Genomic DNA, 19,081 nt, shown 5'->3' on the forward strand with positions numbered 1-19,081 from the left:
GAGACAGAGCTGTGTAAAGCACGCAGCTCGGTGGCCTTCAGTGTATTCAGAGCTGTGTAGCCATCACCTCAACGTTAGAACATTTCATGTCTCCCCAAAAGAACCCTGTGCCCATCAGTGGTCACCACCCCCAACCCTGAGTGGCCACTACTCTCCTTCCTGTCCCCATGGATTTGCCCATCTGGGTCATTCTCCATCCGGTGTGCCGGGTTGCTCCTGCTCCGGGGACGCCCCCGATTCTGAGGGTCCCACCGCCCAGCACTGCCCTCTCTCCAAAACCTGGACTCTGGGAAGGTGGAGGCCACGGAGATCCTGAGCCCCTCGTTTCCGTCCCCATGGGGATGGGATGCCAGGGTTGGGCTGCGTGGACAGGGTAGGCCCCGAGTCCTGCTGCGGATAGGGGAGCACGCCCAATGCTGGTTCTGCCCCTTGAGGGACTTGGGCTGTGCCACCGCCGTCCTGCACGAGGGCCCGACCACGGCCCCACTCATGTGAAGTCAGGGGGGTTGCAGACCTTGGATCGTCTGACAGATGGGTGGGTTTGGGGCAGCCCCAGCGTGGCCCAGTTCCTGGGACACCACCCTGGAGGGCATCCATCCCAGGGCAGGCCACCAGACAAGACTCACGCCCTTTGGCCAAGGGACACAGCCAGCCCTCAGTGAACATGCCGGGAGGGACCCAGGCTTCCCCGCTCCTGCTGGCGCTCCACACGGGCCAATTCCGCTGGAGCAGGTGGCTCGGGGGCCTGTTGGCAGTGTCCTGTGGGAGGTCCTGAGTCAGAGCAGATGCCGAGAGGACACCTGTGTACAGGGCTCCCAGAAGGAGATCTGACTGCTGCTGTTTGCCAGAGCCTCGCCAGCTAGCGGAGAACAGCGTCTTCAGTGGGCTGTGCCGAGGGTCACCGAGCTGCCTGTCCAGGGCGAACAGGCTGGCCGGTCCCTAGATGTGTCCTCCCCGCCATCAGCTGGCCCCCGTGATCTCAGATCTTTTAGTTGTGAGTAGCTGCTCAGAGCGTGAGAAAGACAGACTCCTGTGGAGTCGGAGAGCCGGCCCGGCCTGGAGGGGCACAGACCTGGGCTCCCAGCCCATGCACTTGCTGGGCGCCTGCTCTGTGGCCAGGCGCTCACAGAGCAAGGTTGAGGCCGCATTTTCTCCCCTCTGGCTTCCCACGTGCTTTCCTTGGCTGTAGTGTCCCTTTAAGTGTCGGTCAGCCTCATGGTTGACCCTGCCCTGGGATTCCCCACCGACAGTACCCCTGTGCCACAGCCGGCCCCCACTTCTGAGTGAGCCTTCCATTGAGTTCAGTGCAAGAGAGACCCTCCCTGTGTCATGAGGAAGGGTTGCCTTCAGGGAACACACTGACACATTTTTCCAAAGATGTGTGACAAGAAATGTCACCTAAGTTTCCCGTAAAGCCAGCAAAACAAGGAAGTTTCCAGACTTTGCCCGATTACCCCCTGGGTAGGTATGTCTGTCATGTACACATCACAGTCACATCACAAACTATTGTGAAACGGCCGGGCCGGAGCCTGGGGGTTAATTATCTACTGACACCAGGCTGGTCACATAAACCCACCTAACCTGGGGCTGTCACGATGCTTTGTTTCCAGTGTGGTTCCTTCCTTTGCGCTCAGTAGATAATCATGATGCCGATGGTAGAGCAACATTCTCTGCCAGTGAATGCTTAACCCCGGAGCGGGATTCCCACCGGTACTGGCGCCATTTTGTCCACTCTCAGACGGAAGGTGGCCCAGGCATGGGCTTGGGTGTGACGTAGTTATGGTTACATGTATTGTTGGGATTCACTTTGCTAAAATTTGGTAAGAGTATCAGTGTTCATGAGTGATGTTGTTCTGTAGTTCTCTAGGCCAAGAGGGCTTTGATGTCAGAGTAAAGCAGTCCTCACAAGGCGGTGGGGGGGTTCCTTCCTTTTCAGGTTTCTGGAAGAGTTTGTAGAATTGGTGTTGTTTCTTCCTCCAATGTTTGAGGAAGTGAAGCCCTCTGGGTGTGGGTGTGTGAGTGTGTGTGTGTGTGAGTGTGTGTGTGTGTGTGTATTTAGAGTGGGAACATTTTAACTCAACTCAATTTCGCGAAAGATGGAGGGCCATCAGGCTTTCCATTTCTTTCTGAGGTAGCTTCGGACGCATATGTCGTTCCCTGAACGCTGTCCAGTCTGCTGACACAAACTTGTTCATACTCTTCCCTTCTTGCTCCTTTAACGTTTTATTTTATTTTAGTTTTTGGGGCACAGAGAGAGACAGAGCATGAGCAGGGGAGGGACAGAGAAATGGGAGACACAGAATCCCAAGCAGGTTCCACACTCAGCACAGAGCCCGATGCGGGGTTCGAACCCACAAACCGTGAGATCATGACTTGAGCTGAAGTCGGGCGCTCAACCGACTGAGCCACCCAGGCATCCCTCCCTTATTTCCCTTTAATATTTGTAGGATTTGTAGTGACGTCCCATTTCTCCTCCTGATGTACGATTGTGTAGACACTTTTTTTGATCAGTGTGACTAGAAGTTTATACATTTTATTGATCTCAGGAAATAGCTTCTGGTTTTATTGATTTTTCTCTGTTTCCTATTTCACTTAAATTCCACTCTGATCTTTATTTTTTTCTGATGACTTTGGGTTTAGATTACTTGTATTTGCTAGTTTCTCAAGATGATTTGTATCTTCTCTGATTCAGGGATTTTGTTCTAAAATTTCCTGCAAGTGCTGCTTTAGTTCCATAAATATTGATATTATATGTGGCTTCATTTTCATTTGGTTCAAAGAACTCTTTTCTTTTCTTTTCTTTTCTTTTCTTTTCTTTTCTTTTCTTTTCTTTTCTTTTCTTTTCTTTTCTTTTCTTTTCTTTCTTTTGTTGGGTTCTTCTTTGGACCAAACGTTATGAAGATTATATTTTTGTTGAATAATCTCAAAGACCTTTCTGTTATGGACTTCTGCTTAGTTATGCCGTAGTCAGAGAGTATGGCTCAAATGCCTTGAATCCTTTTAAATTTCTTGAGAATTGCTGTATCGTTCCTGCTGCATCCTGTCTCTGTTGGATGGTGTATTTTATAAATGTCAGTGAGGTCAAGTTGGCCAGGAGTGTTCTTAGGTCTCCTGTGCCCTTATGGACTTTCTTCCCATTCTACCAAGTTTTGAGAGAATGATATTGAAGTCTCCAACTATACCTGTGGACAGAATTTTGTGCAGTTCTCTCAATTTTTGCTTCCTGTATTTTGGCGATCTCTTACTAGGTGCATCAGTGTTTAGGATTATGTCCTCTTGGTAAGCTGAAACCCTTGTACCCCTTATCACTATGGAAACAACCTCTTTTCCCAGGTAATGTACTTGGCTCTGAAGTCTACTTTATGCAATATTATATAGGTAATCCAGCTCCCGTTATGTATTTTTTTCTATCATCTTACTTTTAATCTATTTGTTTTTTACTTAAAGTGGATTTCTTACAAGCAACATACATTTGGACCTTGTCGACTTATCCAATTTATAAATCTCTGCCTTTTTAATTGAGCTGTTCAGACCATTTACAATTATGTGATTACTGATGCAGTTAGATTTTAATCTTTTGCTGTGTCCTATTTGTCTGATCTGGTCATCTGTTCTTTGTTTTCTTTTTCCTCTTTTTCTGCCTATTTTAAGTTAGTTAAATATTTTTATTATTCTACTAAAATATAAAATAATCTTTATTATTCCATTAATAATTATTGATTCTCTTATTCATGATAGTAATTATTATAATTTATTTCTCTTTCTTCCTCCCTTCCTCTATTTTTTTAGCTGTAATTCTTTGTTGTATTATTTATTTTTTTTATTTTATTAAAATTTTTTTAATGTTTATTTTTGAGAGAGAGAGAGAGAGGCAGAATGTGTCGGGGGGAGGGGCAGAGAGAGAGGGAGACACAGAATCTGAAGCAGGCTCCAGGCTCTGAGCTGTCAACACAGAGCCTGACATGGGGCTTGAACCCACAAACCACAAGATCATGACATGAGCCGAAGTTGGACGCTTAACCAACAGCCACCCAGGCACTCCTTATTTATTTTTGTTTTTAAGTTTTTACTTAAATTCCAGTTAACATACAGTGTAATATTAGTTTTAGGAGTAGAGTTTAGTGTTTCATCACTTACATATAGCACTCAGTGCTCATCATAATAAGTGCCCTCCTTAATGCCCATCACCCATTTAACCCATCCCCCACCCACCTCCCCTTCAGCAACTCTCAGTGTGTTCTCTATTGTTAAGAGTCTGGTTTTTGGCTTGCCTCTCTCTCTTTTTTACCCCCTATGTTCATCTGTTTTGTTTCTTAAATTCCACATGAGTGAAATCATATGGTATTTGTCTTTCTCTGACTGACTTGTTTCTCTTAGCAAAACACACTCTCGCTCCATCCACGTCATTGCAAATGGCATAAGTTCATTCTTTTAAAAAAATTTTTTTAATGTTTGTTTATTTTTGAGAGGGAGAGAACATGAGAGGGAGAGAAAGGGGCAGAGAGAAAGGGAGACACAGAATCCTAAGCAGGCTCTAGGCTCTGAGCTGTCAGCACAGAGTCCAATGCAGGGCTTGAACTCACATGACCTGAGGCAAAGGCAGACACTTAATAGACTGAGCCACTAAGGCACCCCAAAACTTCATTCTTTTTGATGGCTGAGTAATATTCCATTCCATATATATACCACATCTTCTTTATCTATCAGTCAGTGGACATTTGCGCTCCTTCCATAATCTGGCTATTGTTGATAATGCTGCTGTAAACATTGCGATGCATGTATCCCTTCAAATCTGTATTTTTTTAATGTTTCCTTATTTATTTTTGAGAAAGAGAGGTAGAGACCAATCAGGGGAGGAGCAGAGAGAGAGAGAGAGAGAGAGAGACAGACAGAATTCTGAGCAGTCTTCGCACTGTTGGCACAGAGCCCAATGTGGGGCTCAGTTCCACAAACGATGAGATCATGACTTGAGCTGAAACCAAGAGTTGGACACTTAACCAACTGAGCCACTCTGGTGCCCCATTCACATCTTTATTTTGGGGTCCTTTGGGTGAATATCTAGTAGTACAGTTGCTGGATTGTATGGTAGTAGTTCTATTTTTAAACTTTTGAGGAACTTCCATACTGTTGTCTAAAGTGGGGGCACCAGTCAGCATTCGCACCAGCAGTGCAAGAGGGTTCCCCTTTCTCTGCATCCTCACCAATATCTGTTGTTTCCTGTGTTATTAATTGGAGCTATTATGACAGGTGAGAGGTGGTATTGCACCATGGTTTTGATTTGTATTTCCCTGGTGATGAGTGATTTTGAACATCTTCTCATGTGTCTGTTGGCCATCTGGATGTCTTCTCTGGAGAAATGTCTATTCACGTCTTCTGCCCATTTCTTAACTGGATCATTTGGTTTTGGAGTTGGATTAGTTCTTCATAGATTTTGGATACTAACACTTTATCAGATATGTCATTTGCAAATATCTTCTTCCATTAAGTAGGTTGCTTTTAGTTTTGTTGGTTGTTTCCTTCATTGTGAGACTCTTGATGAAGTCCCAATAGTTCATTTTTGGTTTTGATGTCCTTGCCTCCAGAGCCGTGTTCTAGTAAGTTGTTCCAGCTAGTGTCAAAGAGGTTACTGCCTTTGTTCCCCTCCAGGATTTTGATGGTTTCCTATCTCACATTTAGGTCTTGAATCCATTTTGACTTTCTTTTTGGGTATGGTATAACAGAGTCATCCAGTTTCATTCTTTTGCATGATGCTGTCCAGTGTTCCCAACACCATTTGTCTTTTTCCATTGGATATTCTTTCTTGCTTTGTTGAAGATTAGTTGACCACATAGTTGCAGGTCCATTTCTGGGTTTTCTGTTCTGTTCCGTCGATCCATGTGTCTGTCTCTTTTTGTGCCAGGACCATACTGTTCTGATCACTACAGGCTTTGTAATGTAACCTAAGTCTGCAATTGTGATGCCTCCAGCTTTGCTTTTCTTTTTCAGCATTTCTTTGGCTATCAGGGGCCTTTCTGGTCCCATATACATTTTAGAATTATTTTAGCTCTGCAAAAAATGCTGGTGGTATTTCAATAGGGATTGCAGGCAATATGTGGATTGCTTTGGGTAGTGTTGACATTGTAACAATATTTGGTCTTCCAATCTGTGAGCGTGGAATGTCTTTCAATTTCTTTGCGTTATTTTCAATTTCTTTCATAAGTGTTCTATAGTTTTCAGAATACAGATCTTTTACCTCTTTGGTTAGGTTTATTCCTAGGTATATTATGGTTTTTGGTGCAGTTGTAAATGGGATTGATTCCTTGATATCTCCTGCTGCTTCATTATTGGTATATAGAATTGTAACATATATGTACATTGATTTTATATCCCGTCACTTTAACGAATTTATGTATTCTAGCAATTTTTTGGTGCGGTCTTTAGGGTTTTCTCCATAGCACATCGTATCATCTGCTTATAGTGAAAGTTTGACTTCTTTTTTGCTGATTTGGATGCCTTTTGTTTCTTTTTTGTTGTCTGATTGCCGAGGCTAGGACTTCCAGCACTATGTTAAATAACAATGGTCAGAATGGACATCCCTGTCTTTGTTCCTGACCATAGAGGAAAAGCTCTGTTTTTCCCCATTGAGGATGATATTTAGCTATGAGTTTTTCTGTAAATTGTCTTCATGATGTTTGAAGTATGCTCCCTCTATCCCTACTTTTGTTGATTTTTTTTCCCCTCCAGTTTATTTATTTACTTTGAGAGGGTGGGGTGGGGAGAAAGTGAGCAGAGGAGGGGCAGGGAGAAAGGGAGGGAGAGACTCCCAAGCAGACTCCTCACTGAGTTTGACGTGGGGCTTGAACTCATGGGTCGTGGGATCGTGACCTGAGGCGAAACCAAGAGTTGGACACTTAACCCGACTGAGCCACCCAGGTGCACCGCTGTTGATGGTTTTTTTTTTTTCTTATCAAGAATGGATGCTATATTTTGTGAAATACTTTTGCTGCATCTATCGAGAGATCATAGGTTCTTATCCTTTTATTTTGTTAATGTGGCATATCATGCTGATTGGTTTGCAAATACTGAACCACACTTGTAACCCAGGAATAAATCCACTTGATCGTGGTGAATGATTCTTTTCATGTATTGTTGGGTTCAGTTGGCTAGTATCTTGTTGAAAATTTTTGCATCCACATTCATCAGGGATATTGGCCTGTAATTCTCCTTTTTAGTCCAATCTTTGTCTGGTTTTAGAGTCAAGTTAACACTGGCTTCGTAGAATGAGTTTGAAAGTTTTCCTTCCATTTCTATTTTTTTGGAACAGTTTGAGAATAGGTATTAACTCTATAATGTCTGGTGAAATTCCCCTGGGAAGCCATCTGGCCCTGGACTTGTGTTTGTTGGGAGAATTTTGACTAATGACTCAACTTCTTTGCAGGTTATCAATCTTTTCAGATTTTCTGTTTCTTCCTGTTTCAGTTTTTGTAGTTTATATGTTTCTAGGAATGCATTCATTTCTTCCAGATTGCCCAAATTGTTGGTATATAATTGCTCATAATATTCTTTTATAATTGTTTGTATTTCTGTGGTGTTGGTTGTGACCTCTTATCTCTCTTTTGTGATTTTATTTGGGTCCTCTCTCTTTCTCTCTTTTCTTTTTGAGAAGTCTGGCTTGGAGTTTATGCGTTTTATTAATTCTTTCAAAGAACCAGCTCCTGGTTTCATTGATCTATTCTACTGGTTTTGGTTTGTTTGTTTCCATATCATTTATTTCTGCTCTAATATGTATTATTTCCCTTTTTCTGCTGGCTTTAGGCTTTATTTGCTGCTCCTTTTCTAGCTCCTTTAGGTGTAAGGTTAGTTTGTATACTTGAGACTTCTATTGCTTCTTGAGTTTAGAGCTGTATTGGCAATATACTTCCCTCTTAGGACAGCCTTTGCTACGTCCCAAAGGCTCTGGACCATAGTGTTTTCATTTTCACTTGTTTCCATATGTTTGTTTTATTTCTTACTTAATTTCCTGGTTTAGCCATGCTTCCTTTAGTTAGCATGTTCTTTAACCTCTATGTATTTGTGGTCTTTCCAATTTTTTTCTTGTGGTTGACTCCAAGTTTCGTGGTATGGTCAGAAAATATGCATAGAATGATCTCAGTCTTCTGGTACTTGTTGAGGCCTGATCTGCGACCTAGAATGTGATCTATTCTGAGAATGTGCGTGTGCACTTGAGAAGAATGGTATTCTGCTGCTTTAGGATGGCATGTTGAATATATCTGTTAAGTCCATCCGGTCCAGTGTGTCATTCAAAGCCATTGTTTCTTTGTGGATTTTCTGCTTAGATGATCTGTCCATTGTTGTAAGCAGGGTGTTAAAGTCTCCCAGTATTATTGTATTATTATCAGTTAGTTCTTTTGTGTTTGTTATTAGTTGATTTACACATCTGTTTGCCGCCAAGTTGGGGGCATAAATATTTACAATCATTAGATCTTCTTGGATAGACCCCATTATTATGAAATAGTGCCCTTTTTCATCGTTGTTACAGTCTTTGGTTTAAAATCTAGTTTGCCTGATATAAATATGACTGCTTGGCTTTCTTTGACTTCATGATAGATGGTTCTCCATGCTCTCACGTTCAATCTGGAGGTGTCTTTGTGTCTAAAGTGAGTCTCTTGTAAGCAGCATATGGATGGGTCTTGTTTTTTTTTTTATCCATTCGGATACCCTGTGTCTTTTGATTGGAGCATTTAGTCCATTTACATTCAGAGTAATTATTGACAGATATGACTTTAGTGCCATTTTATTACTTGTTTTGTCGTCATTTCTGGAGATTTTTCTGTTTCCTTTCTAGTCTTTGTTGATTTTGGTCTCTCCCACTCAAAGGGCCCCCTTTAATATTTCTTGCAGGGCTGATTTAGTGGTCGCCAACTCCTTTAGTTTTTGTTTATCTGGGAAACTCTTGATTTCTCCTTCTATTCTGAATGACAGGCTTGCTGGATAGAGTATTCTTGGTTGCATAGTTTTGCCATTCAGCACAACTGAATATATTGTGACACTCCCTTCTGGCCTCACAAGTTTCTGTGGAGAGATTTGCAGCTGGCCTTATGGGTCTTCCCTTGTAAGTTAGGAACTTGTTTTGTCTCGCTGCTCTTAGGATTTTTTCTTTATCACTATACTTTGCAAATGTACCTACGATATATCTTGGTGTTGGCCTGCTTTTATTGATTTTGATGGGAAGTCTCTGTGCCTCCTGGATTTGGATGTCTGTTTCCTTACCCAGACTGGGGAAGTTTTCAGCTATAATTTGCTCAAATAAACCTTCTGCCCCCGTTCCCCCCTCGCTTCTTCTGGGACCCCTATCTTATGAATGTTATTAAGCTTTAAGGAGTTGCTGAGCTCCTCAAGTCTGCATTCATGATCTAATATTTTTCTTTCCCTCTTCTTCTCAGCTTTATTATTTCCCATAATTTTGTCTCCTGTATCACTTATTTGTGTCTCTGCTTCTTCCGCCTTCGTTGTCGTTACAGCCAGTCAGTTTTGCTGATTGCGTTTTTCATTTTGGTCTGATTGGTTTTGAACTTTTATCTCTGCAGTAGGGATGTCCGTGGTGTCTTCTATCCTCCTCTCAAGCCCAGCTAGGATTCTCACGATTATTAATTTAAATTCTGGCTCAGGCATATGACTTACATCTGTGCCTAGACCCCTGGCCGTGACCTTTCCTTGTTCTTTAGGATGAATTCCTCCATCTTGGAAGCTCATCTAGGTCTGTGCCTTCTTCTGTGGCTGCGGAAATCCTGTCATATTTCCTGCTCCCGAGAGCGGTGGCTTTATTAAGAAGGGGTTACATACTGTCCAGGGCCTGGTGCATGGGAAAGTGTCTGTGGTCTGGGCTGTGTGCTCTCTGTTGCTGTGTTTTGGCCACTGTCTCCCTGAGCTCAGCCCTCTGCAGAGTTAGTCCTTGCCTGCTGTGGGCAGTGCTTGGACCTTGACCACAGTGTGATGAGTTTGAACTAGGTGTGTTCTGATCTGCTTGTTAAAAGAGGCTAGGTCCTATGTCTATTAGAGCTGAAGCTTTGCAGCCCTCTGTGGTCAGTAAACTTGGTGCATGTGGGGGTTTGTGCTGGTCTTTGGGGGGGAGGGGCCCGCTGCTCCGGTTCTCGGCACACTTGCCCTAGAAAAAAGCAGCACCTGCGGGGTGCAGGGGGGCAGGACTTGGCGTAAGCAATTTAGGCTGCCACTGTTGGCTCTGTGCCATTTCCTGAAGTTGGTTTATGCTGAGGGGTGGGGGAGAGAAACGGTGCCAGCCCCCTCGCTCTTCCTTGAAGAGGGGAGTTTGCACCTGCTGCTGTCCAGGAAGCCCTCCCAGAAGAGCGGACAATCTCCTATCACGTGTCTGTGTCTGGGCCATTTGCCCACCCGACAGCACAGTGCATCTTGGGCTCTATCCCTGGAAGGCCAGCTGAATTTTAAAACTCCAAACCTTGTGTGGTGCAGACCTGCTTCAGTCCTCTGGGGTAGGGTCTCACCGCACTGGGACTGATGCGTGTTTGTCCCAGGAGGGCCATCGCAGCAAGGCGCAAGAGCTCGGAGTTTGGAGTAAAGCACAACAGAAAGCCGATGTCCAGGGGAGCTGCCCTCAGCAGGTGTCTCTGCCCCTGTGCTGATGAACAGGGCAGCTCAGTGGTGCCCGCTGGCTCTTTTGTCCCCAGAGAGGCAATGCCACCTCTCCCAGGTGTGCCCTAAGAAGGGGGAGCCATCTGTCCCAGCGTGTCCCAGGGCATCCTCAGATCACACTGTCTGCTGCCGGGTTTCTGCCCTGCTTCTCCACGAGCACACTCAGGGCTCCACACCCGCCATGCCATGGACCCCTAAAACCCCAGTCTTTGAGCCCTGCTGGTTGTAAAAACCCACGATAGATAGTCAGCCTATCTTGTTTTCCCCATCCATGGCTTTGGGGAAGTATTTTCCTTGTGTGATCCCCTGTGGCTTTCTCTCTCTTTCGCCTGTCTCTGTGACCTCTTTCTCCCTCTCCTCTGCAACACCCATGATCCTTTTCTCCCCTAACCACGTCTCTGCACCTCCTACCTTCCACGATGTGGCCTCTCCTCGCCCTCCAGTTGTGCCGTTTGTTCTGATCGTCCTCAGAGCGATTTATTGGGTGTTCAGAGTGATTTGAGATCTATCTGGCTGTGTTTGAGGGATGAGGTGGGCCCAGTGTCCTCTCCCTGCTCTGCCGTCTTAGCTCCTCCCCTGTTGTATTGTTTCAGTGGGTACTGACCATCGTCTGTCTTCAGCTGAGGATATTCCACCTTGCAGAAGCGTATGTTTCTTCCTCCCATGCTAGGTTTTTGCTGTTGACATCATAGATTTTATGTGTACGTGTATTATGAACTGCAACATATATTTTTCCATCATAAATGTTTCATTATATTTAAAGCCGTCTTATGAGAAGAAATAGTATTTTTTTATTTTTTATTTAAATGTTTATTTTTGAGAGAGAGAGACAGACAGAGCATGAGCAGGGGAGGGGCAGAGAGAGAGGGAGACAGAATCCAAAGCAGGCTCCAGGCTCTGAGCTGTCAGCACAGAGCCCGACGTGGGGCTCGAACTCGTGAACTGTGAGATCATGACCCGAGCCAAAGTTGGACGCTCAACCGACTGAGCCATCCAGGCGCCCCTGGAAGTGATAGTATTTTTAGTACCCACATATTTATGATTTCTGGTGCTTTTCATTCTTCTGTGAAGGTCCAAGTTTCTATCTGGTATCTGCCTAGTTTCCTGAGGGACCACTTTTAACATTTCTTGCAGGTCTGATGACAATTCATTCTTTCAAATCTTGTGTGTCTGACAAGGTCTTTCTTTTGCCTTCGTGATTGAACGATACGTGTGCCAGGGATAGGACTGTAGGTTGATGATGCTTTTTCCCTTTCACACTTTAAAGGCATTCTCTACTCAGTCGGTTAAGTGTCCAACTTTGGCTCAGGTCATGATCTTGTGGTTCGTGAGTCCAAGCCCCGCATCGGGCTGTGTGCTGACAGCTCAGAACCCGAACCCAGCTTTGGATTCCATGTGTGTGTGTCTCTCTCTCTATGCCCCTCCCTGGTTTGTGCGCTCTCTCTCTCTCTCTCTCACACACACACACACACACACACAAATAAACATTAAAGTTTTTAAAGGTGTTCTCTGGCTCTTGTCTGGGGTCGTTTCCGGCAATTTCCTGCCATCTTTATGTGTGTAACATGTCTTTATATCTGGTGGCTTTTAAGATCTGCCCTTTATCCCTGTTTTTTTTTTTAATTTTTTTTTTCAACGTTTTTTATTTATTTTTGGGACAGAGAGAGACAGAGCATGAACAGGGGAGGGGCAGAGAGAGAGGGAGACACAGAATCGGAAACAGGCTCCAGGCTCCGAGCCATCAGCCCAGAGCCTGACGTGGGGCTCGAACTCACGGACCGCGAGATTGTGACCTGGCTGAAGTCGGACGCTTAACCGACTGCGCCACCCAGGCGCCCCTTATCCCTGCTTTTAAGTGGCTTGTGATGCACGCTGATATCGTTTTTCATGCTTTTTGGCTTGAGGTTTGTGGAGCATCTTGGATCTGTGGGTTTATAAGTTTCCATTAAATTTTGGAAAATTTCATCCATTATTCTTCTGATGTTTTTCTGTCACTCTCTCTCTGTCAGGGGCCCTGACTTCTCATGCATCAGGCCTCCGGTAATTGTCCCACACCTCACTCACGCTCTGTGTGTGCTCTGTTTGAGCCCCGCATCAGGCTCTGTGCTGACAGCTCTGAGCCTGGAGCTGCTTCGGAGTCTGTGTCTCCCTCTCTGCCCCTCCTCTGCTCATGCTCTCTCTCAAAAATAAATAAACATTAAAAAAAATTAAGAAGAAAAAAGAACAAAAAGAGGAAGATTCCAGCCTCTTTTACCAGACTGTTGTGCTGGGACATTAGCCTTCTGCCCTTGGTTCCCCTGGTTGTCGGCACTTGGGGCTTGGATGGAACCCCCACCTCCAGCTCTCCCGGGCACCCAGCTGGTGGAGAACAGAGGTGGGACCTGCTCAGCCTCCATGATCCTGTAAGCCACATCCTGGTCACAAATCTCTTTTGACATCTGCATGTGCCCTGTTGGTTCTTGTCTCCTGAGGACCCTTGTGCAGCATCAGCACTCTGTTCACAGGGTTCTGGAAATGAAAACAAACACTTTCCCACTGTTTGAAGAATGAGCTGGCCATGAGCACCTGCCTCCAGCCAGATATCACCTCCAGGAGGAGGCAGAGACATCACTTCCCAGGAAGAGTGTGACTGCCTGTTCATTTTGAGCGAGCACAGCCTTGATTGCAGGCGCTGGGAGGGTCTGCGGGGCTGGTTGGTTGGATAAAAAGTCTTTGTAGCACTTTGTGGGGGTCACGGTAACCATCACGGCGCACACAGCCCACCGGTCACCAGCGTCAGCCGATCTGGGACTTGCCAGGTTATGTTGTTCTGGTTTGTTCTGTTTATGGAGAGATGGTGCTCCCAGCCTGTCGGCCCTTCTCGGAGCCACGCGCCTGTTGGTAGTTGCACCCTGGGGAGTAATTTCCGAGATGCCAGCTCCTACGTTCTGTCCCTTAGGGTCCAAGGTCAGATTTTGACGTGTGAGAAGGGAAATGCCTTTGGAAACAAGTGCTCGCATGGAGGGAACAGCTTGACGGTGGGTGTGGATGTGTCTCCCGTGTGTTGACAGGAATGGCATGTGTCACCCACACCCGCTCCTTCCTACCAATACTTACAGTTTCCTGGCCGGAAGAGGATTTCAGTGGGTTTTCATCTGATTTGTTGTAAACATAACAACACAACTTCCTCCGCTTAGTTTGTAAGAAGATGGAAATTTCCCCATCGCATTTAATGTAAACCTTTGCACCTGGGGATGGATTGAAAAACAGACAATGATTTAGTTTTTATTAAAAAAATTTTTTTAATGTTTATTTTTTGTAAGAGAGACAGAGCATGAACGGGGGAGGGTCAGAGAGAGAGGGAGACACAGAATTCGAAGCAAGTTCCAGGCTCTGAGCTGTCAGCACAGAGCCCGACACGGGGCTTGACCCCACGAACTGTGAGATCATGACCTGAGCTAAAGTTGGATGCTTAACCGACTGAGCCACCCAGGCGCCCCTCAGACAATGATTTTTTTTTAAAGAGAGCTACTCTGATGGGCTGTAAGTCTCCATGAATTGTTAAGTCCGTTGAAATAAACTGAACGTAAGTCCAAAGCTTTTGCTCACAAGGTGATAAGCCAAGATTTTTTATTTTACAAAGTTAAAGCGTATTTAGTTACATTGCTTTTCTAAAGGTATCATTAACACAAACAGTGTTTCAGGGACAGCAAAATTTTTAGGGCCAGAGTAAAACTGCTATCGTAAAACTACTGTTTACTTCCTTTTTATCTCCTCCTGCAAAAAGCTTTCTTTTGTGGCTGTCAGTGCACACGTGTCACGGGTAATGAGTTGCGTGTGTCCTAGCGGACGTTCCTGGCTTGCTTCTGACGCTCCCCTTGCTCTGATGGCCGCGGCCTCCTCCCTGCAGAGGCTGGCTCCTCTCCTAGCTTGCTTCTGGGCTCCCTCTGCTGTGCCCCCTGCCGCCTGACTGCCCGCTGTGAGGGGGAAGTGGAACCTGTCCCGTCTCCAGGCTCCTGGATAACAGACGGCCTGGGTTGTTTCCCCAGCGCACCCCCCCAGAGGAGGCCCGGGGCCCTCGGCCCGCTGCGCCGTCCCCTGCGCTCCAGGCATCCCCCGCGCTCCGGGCGTCCCCCTGTCCCACTGCTGCAGCTCTGCCTCTGGGAGCCCCCACTTCTCACTTTAATTGGTAAACGTTTTACTGAGTTTCCTGGAACGGACAGTCCAGGTTGAGTAGATAGCACACATTCCCCTAACCGTCGATGAGGAGCGCGGCCCCTAAAATTGAGTATTTTACATCCATTTTACGATGAGGAAGCCGGAGCGTGTCACCTGATCATGCAGTGGGGACTGGGGAGTGGTGCCCACGACCCCCAGCTTTGAAGGCCAGGTTGCAGGCTGCCAGTGGGGCCTCACTGTGCCACTGTCACTATCCCCAGAGTCCGGTGTCCATGGGGCTGACGCACCCTAGAAATGTTCCCCGAGCCACTCCTCTCCCAGGTCGGGCTGGATCCAGGATGAGTGGCCAGCGGCCACCTGGTGGCTCTGATCCCTGAAGGCCGGTGTGGCTGCCACAGGCTGCTGGGTGGGGTTGCTGCCACGGGCTTCATTAGTCTGTGCTTGGCCCTGGAGCTAAGAGGTCCCCCCGCCCCCCGCCCAGCAGCAGACCCCAGTGGGGCCCCGCTGGGCTTCACCCCTGCTCCAGGGAGTCTGCACATACTGGATCTGTCCCCCGCCCCAGGTCCCCCACCTAGGTGCCGCACCCCAGGTCCCCCACATGTCTCATGGTCTGGACCCCAGAAGGTGGCTGGGCGTGTACTCTGGAAATGGGGTGAAGGCCCCACTGAAAGTTTGAATCTCCCCATTTCCTCCTTTGAAAGTTCCAGCTGATCAGCACTGGGGACTTAACCCAGAAATTTGTGGTTCCTCTGGGCCCCAGTGACATTGATGTAACCGCTCTGCCCAGTGGGGGTGGAGAGGAGCCTGTGTAGACCATCGATTGGTGCCCTTGGAGTTTACTTTGGGTGGTTAGAGAGACCCAGGCGTTTTAGGAAAAGGATCCATGGCATTTGTGCGCAGTGGCAAGACAGGTATCATTCAGGGCCATTGGGACAGGGACAGAACAGACAGGCGGGGGCTTATCACCAAGGAAGAGGCAGGGGATCCTCGGACAGAAAATCCCAAAGGGGAAATGTTGGGGCTGAGGGGTCCGGTTGAACTGACCTGGCAGGGTTCTGGCGGAAGGTAGGACAGGACATCAGACGTCACGCAGGGTTGAGGGGCTGAGGGTCCCCCTCCTAGGTCAAGGGCGGGGGTGTGGCTGGACTGATGGTCCTGAGGAGAGTAGCTGCGCCTGGCTAGGAGGGGTCTGGGGGAGCCTACGTGGGGTGTGGGGGAAGGAAGTGCTCAGTGGGTGACACAGGGTCTGTCCCCAGGCAGAGGAGGAGAGAGATGACATGGAGAGGGTGAAGTTGGACAACAAGAGGATTCTCTTCAACCTCCTGCCGGCCCACGTGGCTCAGCACTTCCTCATGTCCAACCCCCGCAACATGGTGAGCCTGCTTCCTGCCCCCCCACCCCGCCTGCTCCGGCCGGGGTCCCACCTGGAGTGACCCTCCCATCACGTCTCTGCTTAAAATCGCAAAGCACCGAGGCTGGGTGGGTCCCCTCTGCCCACGCCCAGGCCACAGGTGGGGCTGGGCCCTGGGAAGCCCCTGGGATTGGTCCTGGGAGAGAGCATAGCAGCCTCCACCCTGCGTGGAGGGAGGGTGGGCTTCAGGAACCCACCACCCGGCAGAGCAGGGCTCACAACTGTCAACTCAACAATAGGCTTGGCCAGTGCCTTAGACCCCGAAGGCTGAAGGCAGGGCCAGCTTGACCGGCTTTGGCTAGAGAGCATCCAGGGTTCCAGGGCTGTTTTTCTGTCCCCCCCCCCACCCACCTCCCTGGCCCCGCGTGCTACCCCTGGCGCCATGGCTGGGTGCCATGGCTGATCTGAACTTTGCCCCCAGGACCTGTACTACCAGTCCTACTCACAGGTGGGCGTCATGTTTGCTTCCATCCCCAACTTCGACGACTTCTACATCGAGCTGGACGGCAACAACATGGGGGTGGAGTGTCTGCGTCTCCTGAACGAGATCATCGCAGACTTCGACGAGGTGAGGGCCGCCGGCCGCTATGGGGCTGCGTCTGCACTGTGCCCGCCATGTGGTGTGCTCCCTGCACACGGAACCGGGAGGAGGCTCATACATTCTGTCCCCCTGGGGGGTCCAGGCAGACCCTGATCCTGGAGGAGGGCTCTTCACCACCTGTGGGCACTGAGCTCCCGTGGCAGGTGCTGACGCTTGTCCCCTACCTAGTAAATGGGGTGTTTGGGCTGACGACCCTGGGGTCTGCACTTGCCCCGCTCCCTGCCCTGGGACGTCTCCTCCAGGTGACCTTGAGGTCACCACTGCAGGACGCCTGTGCTCTGTGCGGTCCCTCCTGGGCTCCTCTTTCCCACGCCCTTGCCAGAGCCCCTCAGATCGCCCCAGACCTCGTCTGGTGCCTGCGACAGACAAGACACACTGCTTCTCAGCACTCGCTCCCCTTGCCCTGTGCTTGCTGTCAAAGTGGCTTCTCTAAGATGTTATGTAACGTTGAACAGTTTTGTGTTTTAAACAAAGCTCATGGACAAAGACTTTTACAAGGACTTGGAGAAGATCAAGACCATCGGGAGCACCTACATGGCCGCTGTGGGGCTGGCGCCCACCACTGGGACCAAGGTGAGTGCCGCTCGGGGACTGGGTCCTAGTTCTGCCCCAGACTGCTCCGGAACTCTGGGCAGGCTCTGCACTGAGCCCCAGTCTGCCTGATAAGTGGGTCAGAGCAGCGGCCCGTGGGCTGTATCCAGTGGCCAGCTGTCTCCAGACACACTCCCCCATAGAACATCGGCACCAAGGCCAGTAACAGGGGTTCCTCCAGCCCTGCTCCGCCCCACTGGCCCCCTCCCCACCAGCCCTTTTCCCTCCCCACCAGCCCTGCTCCCTCCCGACCAGCTGCACCCCAGTCCTGCCAGCCGGGCACTGTGGAGTGTTCCCCTTTCCCAGTGCAGAGCTGTGAATAATGTCTTCAGGTTGCCTCTAAAAAAATAGGAAAAGAGAGGAAGTTGTCAAAAAAAAATGCAATGAATGCAAAACAGTTATAAATATGGGAGATACTAATTCATAATAATCCATTGATTATTATGTCAGTAATCATTTTAAATGTGAGTGGAAATATGCCAGTTAAAGGAGACTGACAGAGTGGCCAAGAGCATAAGACCCAGATGTATGCTTTATTTATTTGTTTTTAAATGTTTATTTATTTTAGAGAGCACGAGTGGGGGAGGGACAGAGAGAGAAGGGGACAGAGGATCCGAAGTGGCCGCACTGACAGCAGAGAGCCCCGTGAAGGTCTTGAACTCACAAACCTTGAGATCATGACCTGAGCCAAAGTCGGACGCTCAACCATCTGAGCCACTCAGGTGCCCCAAGAAACACACTTTAAAGACACAGATACCTTGGGGCGCCTGGGTGGCGCAGTCGGTTAAGCGTCCGACTTCAGCCAGGTCACGATCTCGTGGTCCGTGAGTTCGAGCCCCGCGTCGGGCTCTGGGCTGATGGCTCGGAGCCTGGAGCCTGTTTCCGATTCTGTGTCTCCCCCTCTCTCTGCCCCTCCCCTGTTCATGCTCTGTCTCTTTCTGTCCCAAAAATAAATAAAAATGTTAAAGACACAGATACCTTAAAAATAAAGGATGTAGAAAGAGATACCCTTTTAGCACTAATAAGACAAAATTCAAGTAGTGATCTAATTTCAGACAAAGCAAACTTCAGATCAAGGAAAATTATGAGACAGAAATAAAGAGGGAGACTGCAAAATGATAAAGGAGTCAATTCTCTAGGAAACCATAACAATCTTTAACATGTATACATCTAACAACAGTGTGTCAAAATACGTAAGGCAAAAACAGATAGAATCACGGGGAAGAATCGATGAACCCACTGTTACAGTTGGAGACTGCAGCACCCAAGGTCACTGGCAGGTCCAAGGGGGCATCTGCAAAGATGGTTGAACTGAACAGCATCATCAAGCACCTGGATGTAATTGGCACCCACAGACAACTCCATCCAACAACAGCAGAATACACATTCTTCCCATGCTCAAGCGGAACACTGACCAAGATAGAGCACATAAAACACACCTTCATGAGTCTAAAACAATTGAAATCATGTAAAGTGTGTTCTCACACCCAAATGGAATTAAACTAGAAATCTATCGATAGGGACATAGTTGGAAAATTCCAAACTATTTATTTGCCTATTAAGCAACACTTGTCGAAATGACATGAGTCAAAGAAGAACTCTCAAGAGAAGTCTTAAAAACATGTTGAACTAACTAAAAATGGAAATACAATTGAACAAAACCTGCGAGATGC

General features: G+C 47.6%; 1 protein-coding gene across 2 annotated transcripts in view; it reads left to right on the forward strand.

Annotated features, from left to right (window-relative positions):
• The window catches only part of ADCY1 (adenylate cyclase 1), a 112,147-nt gene that overhangs the window by 78,258 nt on the left and 14,808 nt on the right, over positions 1-19,081 (forward strand). Inside the window, exons 15-17 of one of the 2 annotated variants that reach the window (XM_006929062.5) lie at positions 16,062-16,178; positions 16,638-16,784; positions 17,292-17,390. In XM_006929062.5, coding sequence (XP_006929124.2) covers positions 16,062-16,178; positions 16,638-16,784; positions 17,292-17,390 — 363 coding nt within the window. Of the gene's footprint in view, positions 1-16,061; positions 16,179-16,637; positions 16,785-17,272; positions 17,391-19,081 lie in introns of both variants that reach the window. The other variant, XR_006594050.1, reaches the window with a different exon arrangement.

Source organism: Felis catus, chromosome A2 (assembly GCF_018350175.1).
Source record: "Felis catus isolate Fca126 chromosome A2, F.catus_Fca126_mat1.0, whole genome shotgun sequence".
Taxonomy (NCBI): Eukaryota; Metazoa; Chordata; class Mammalia; order Carnivora; family Felidae; genus Felis; species Felis catus.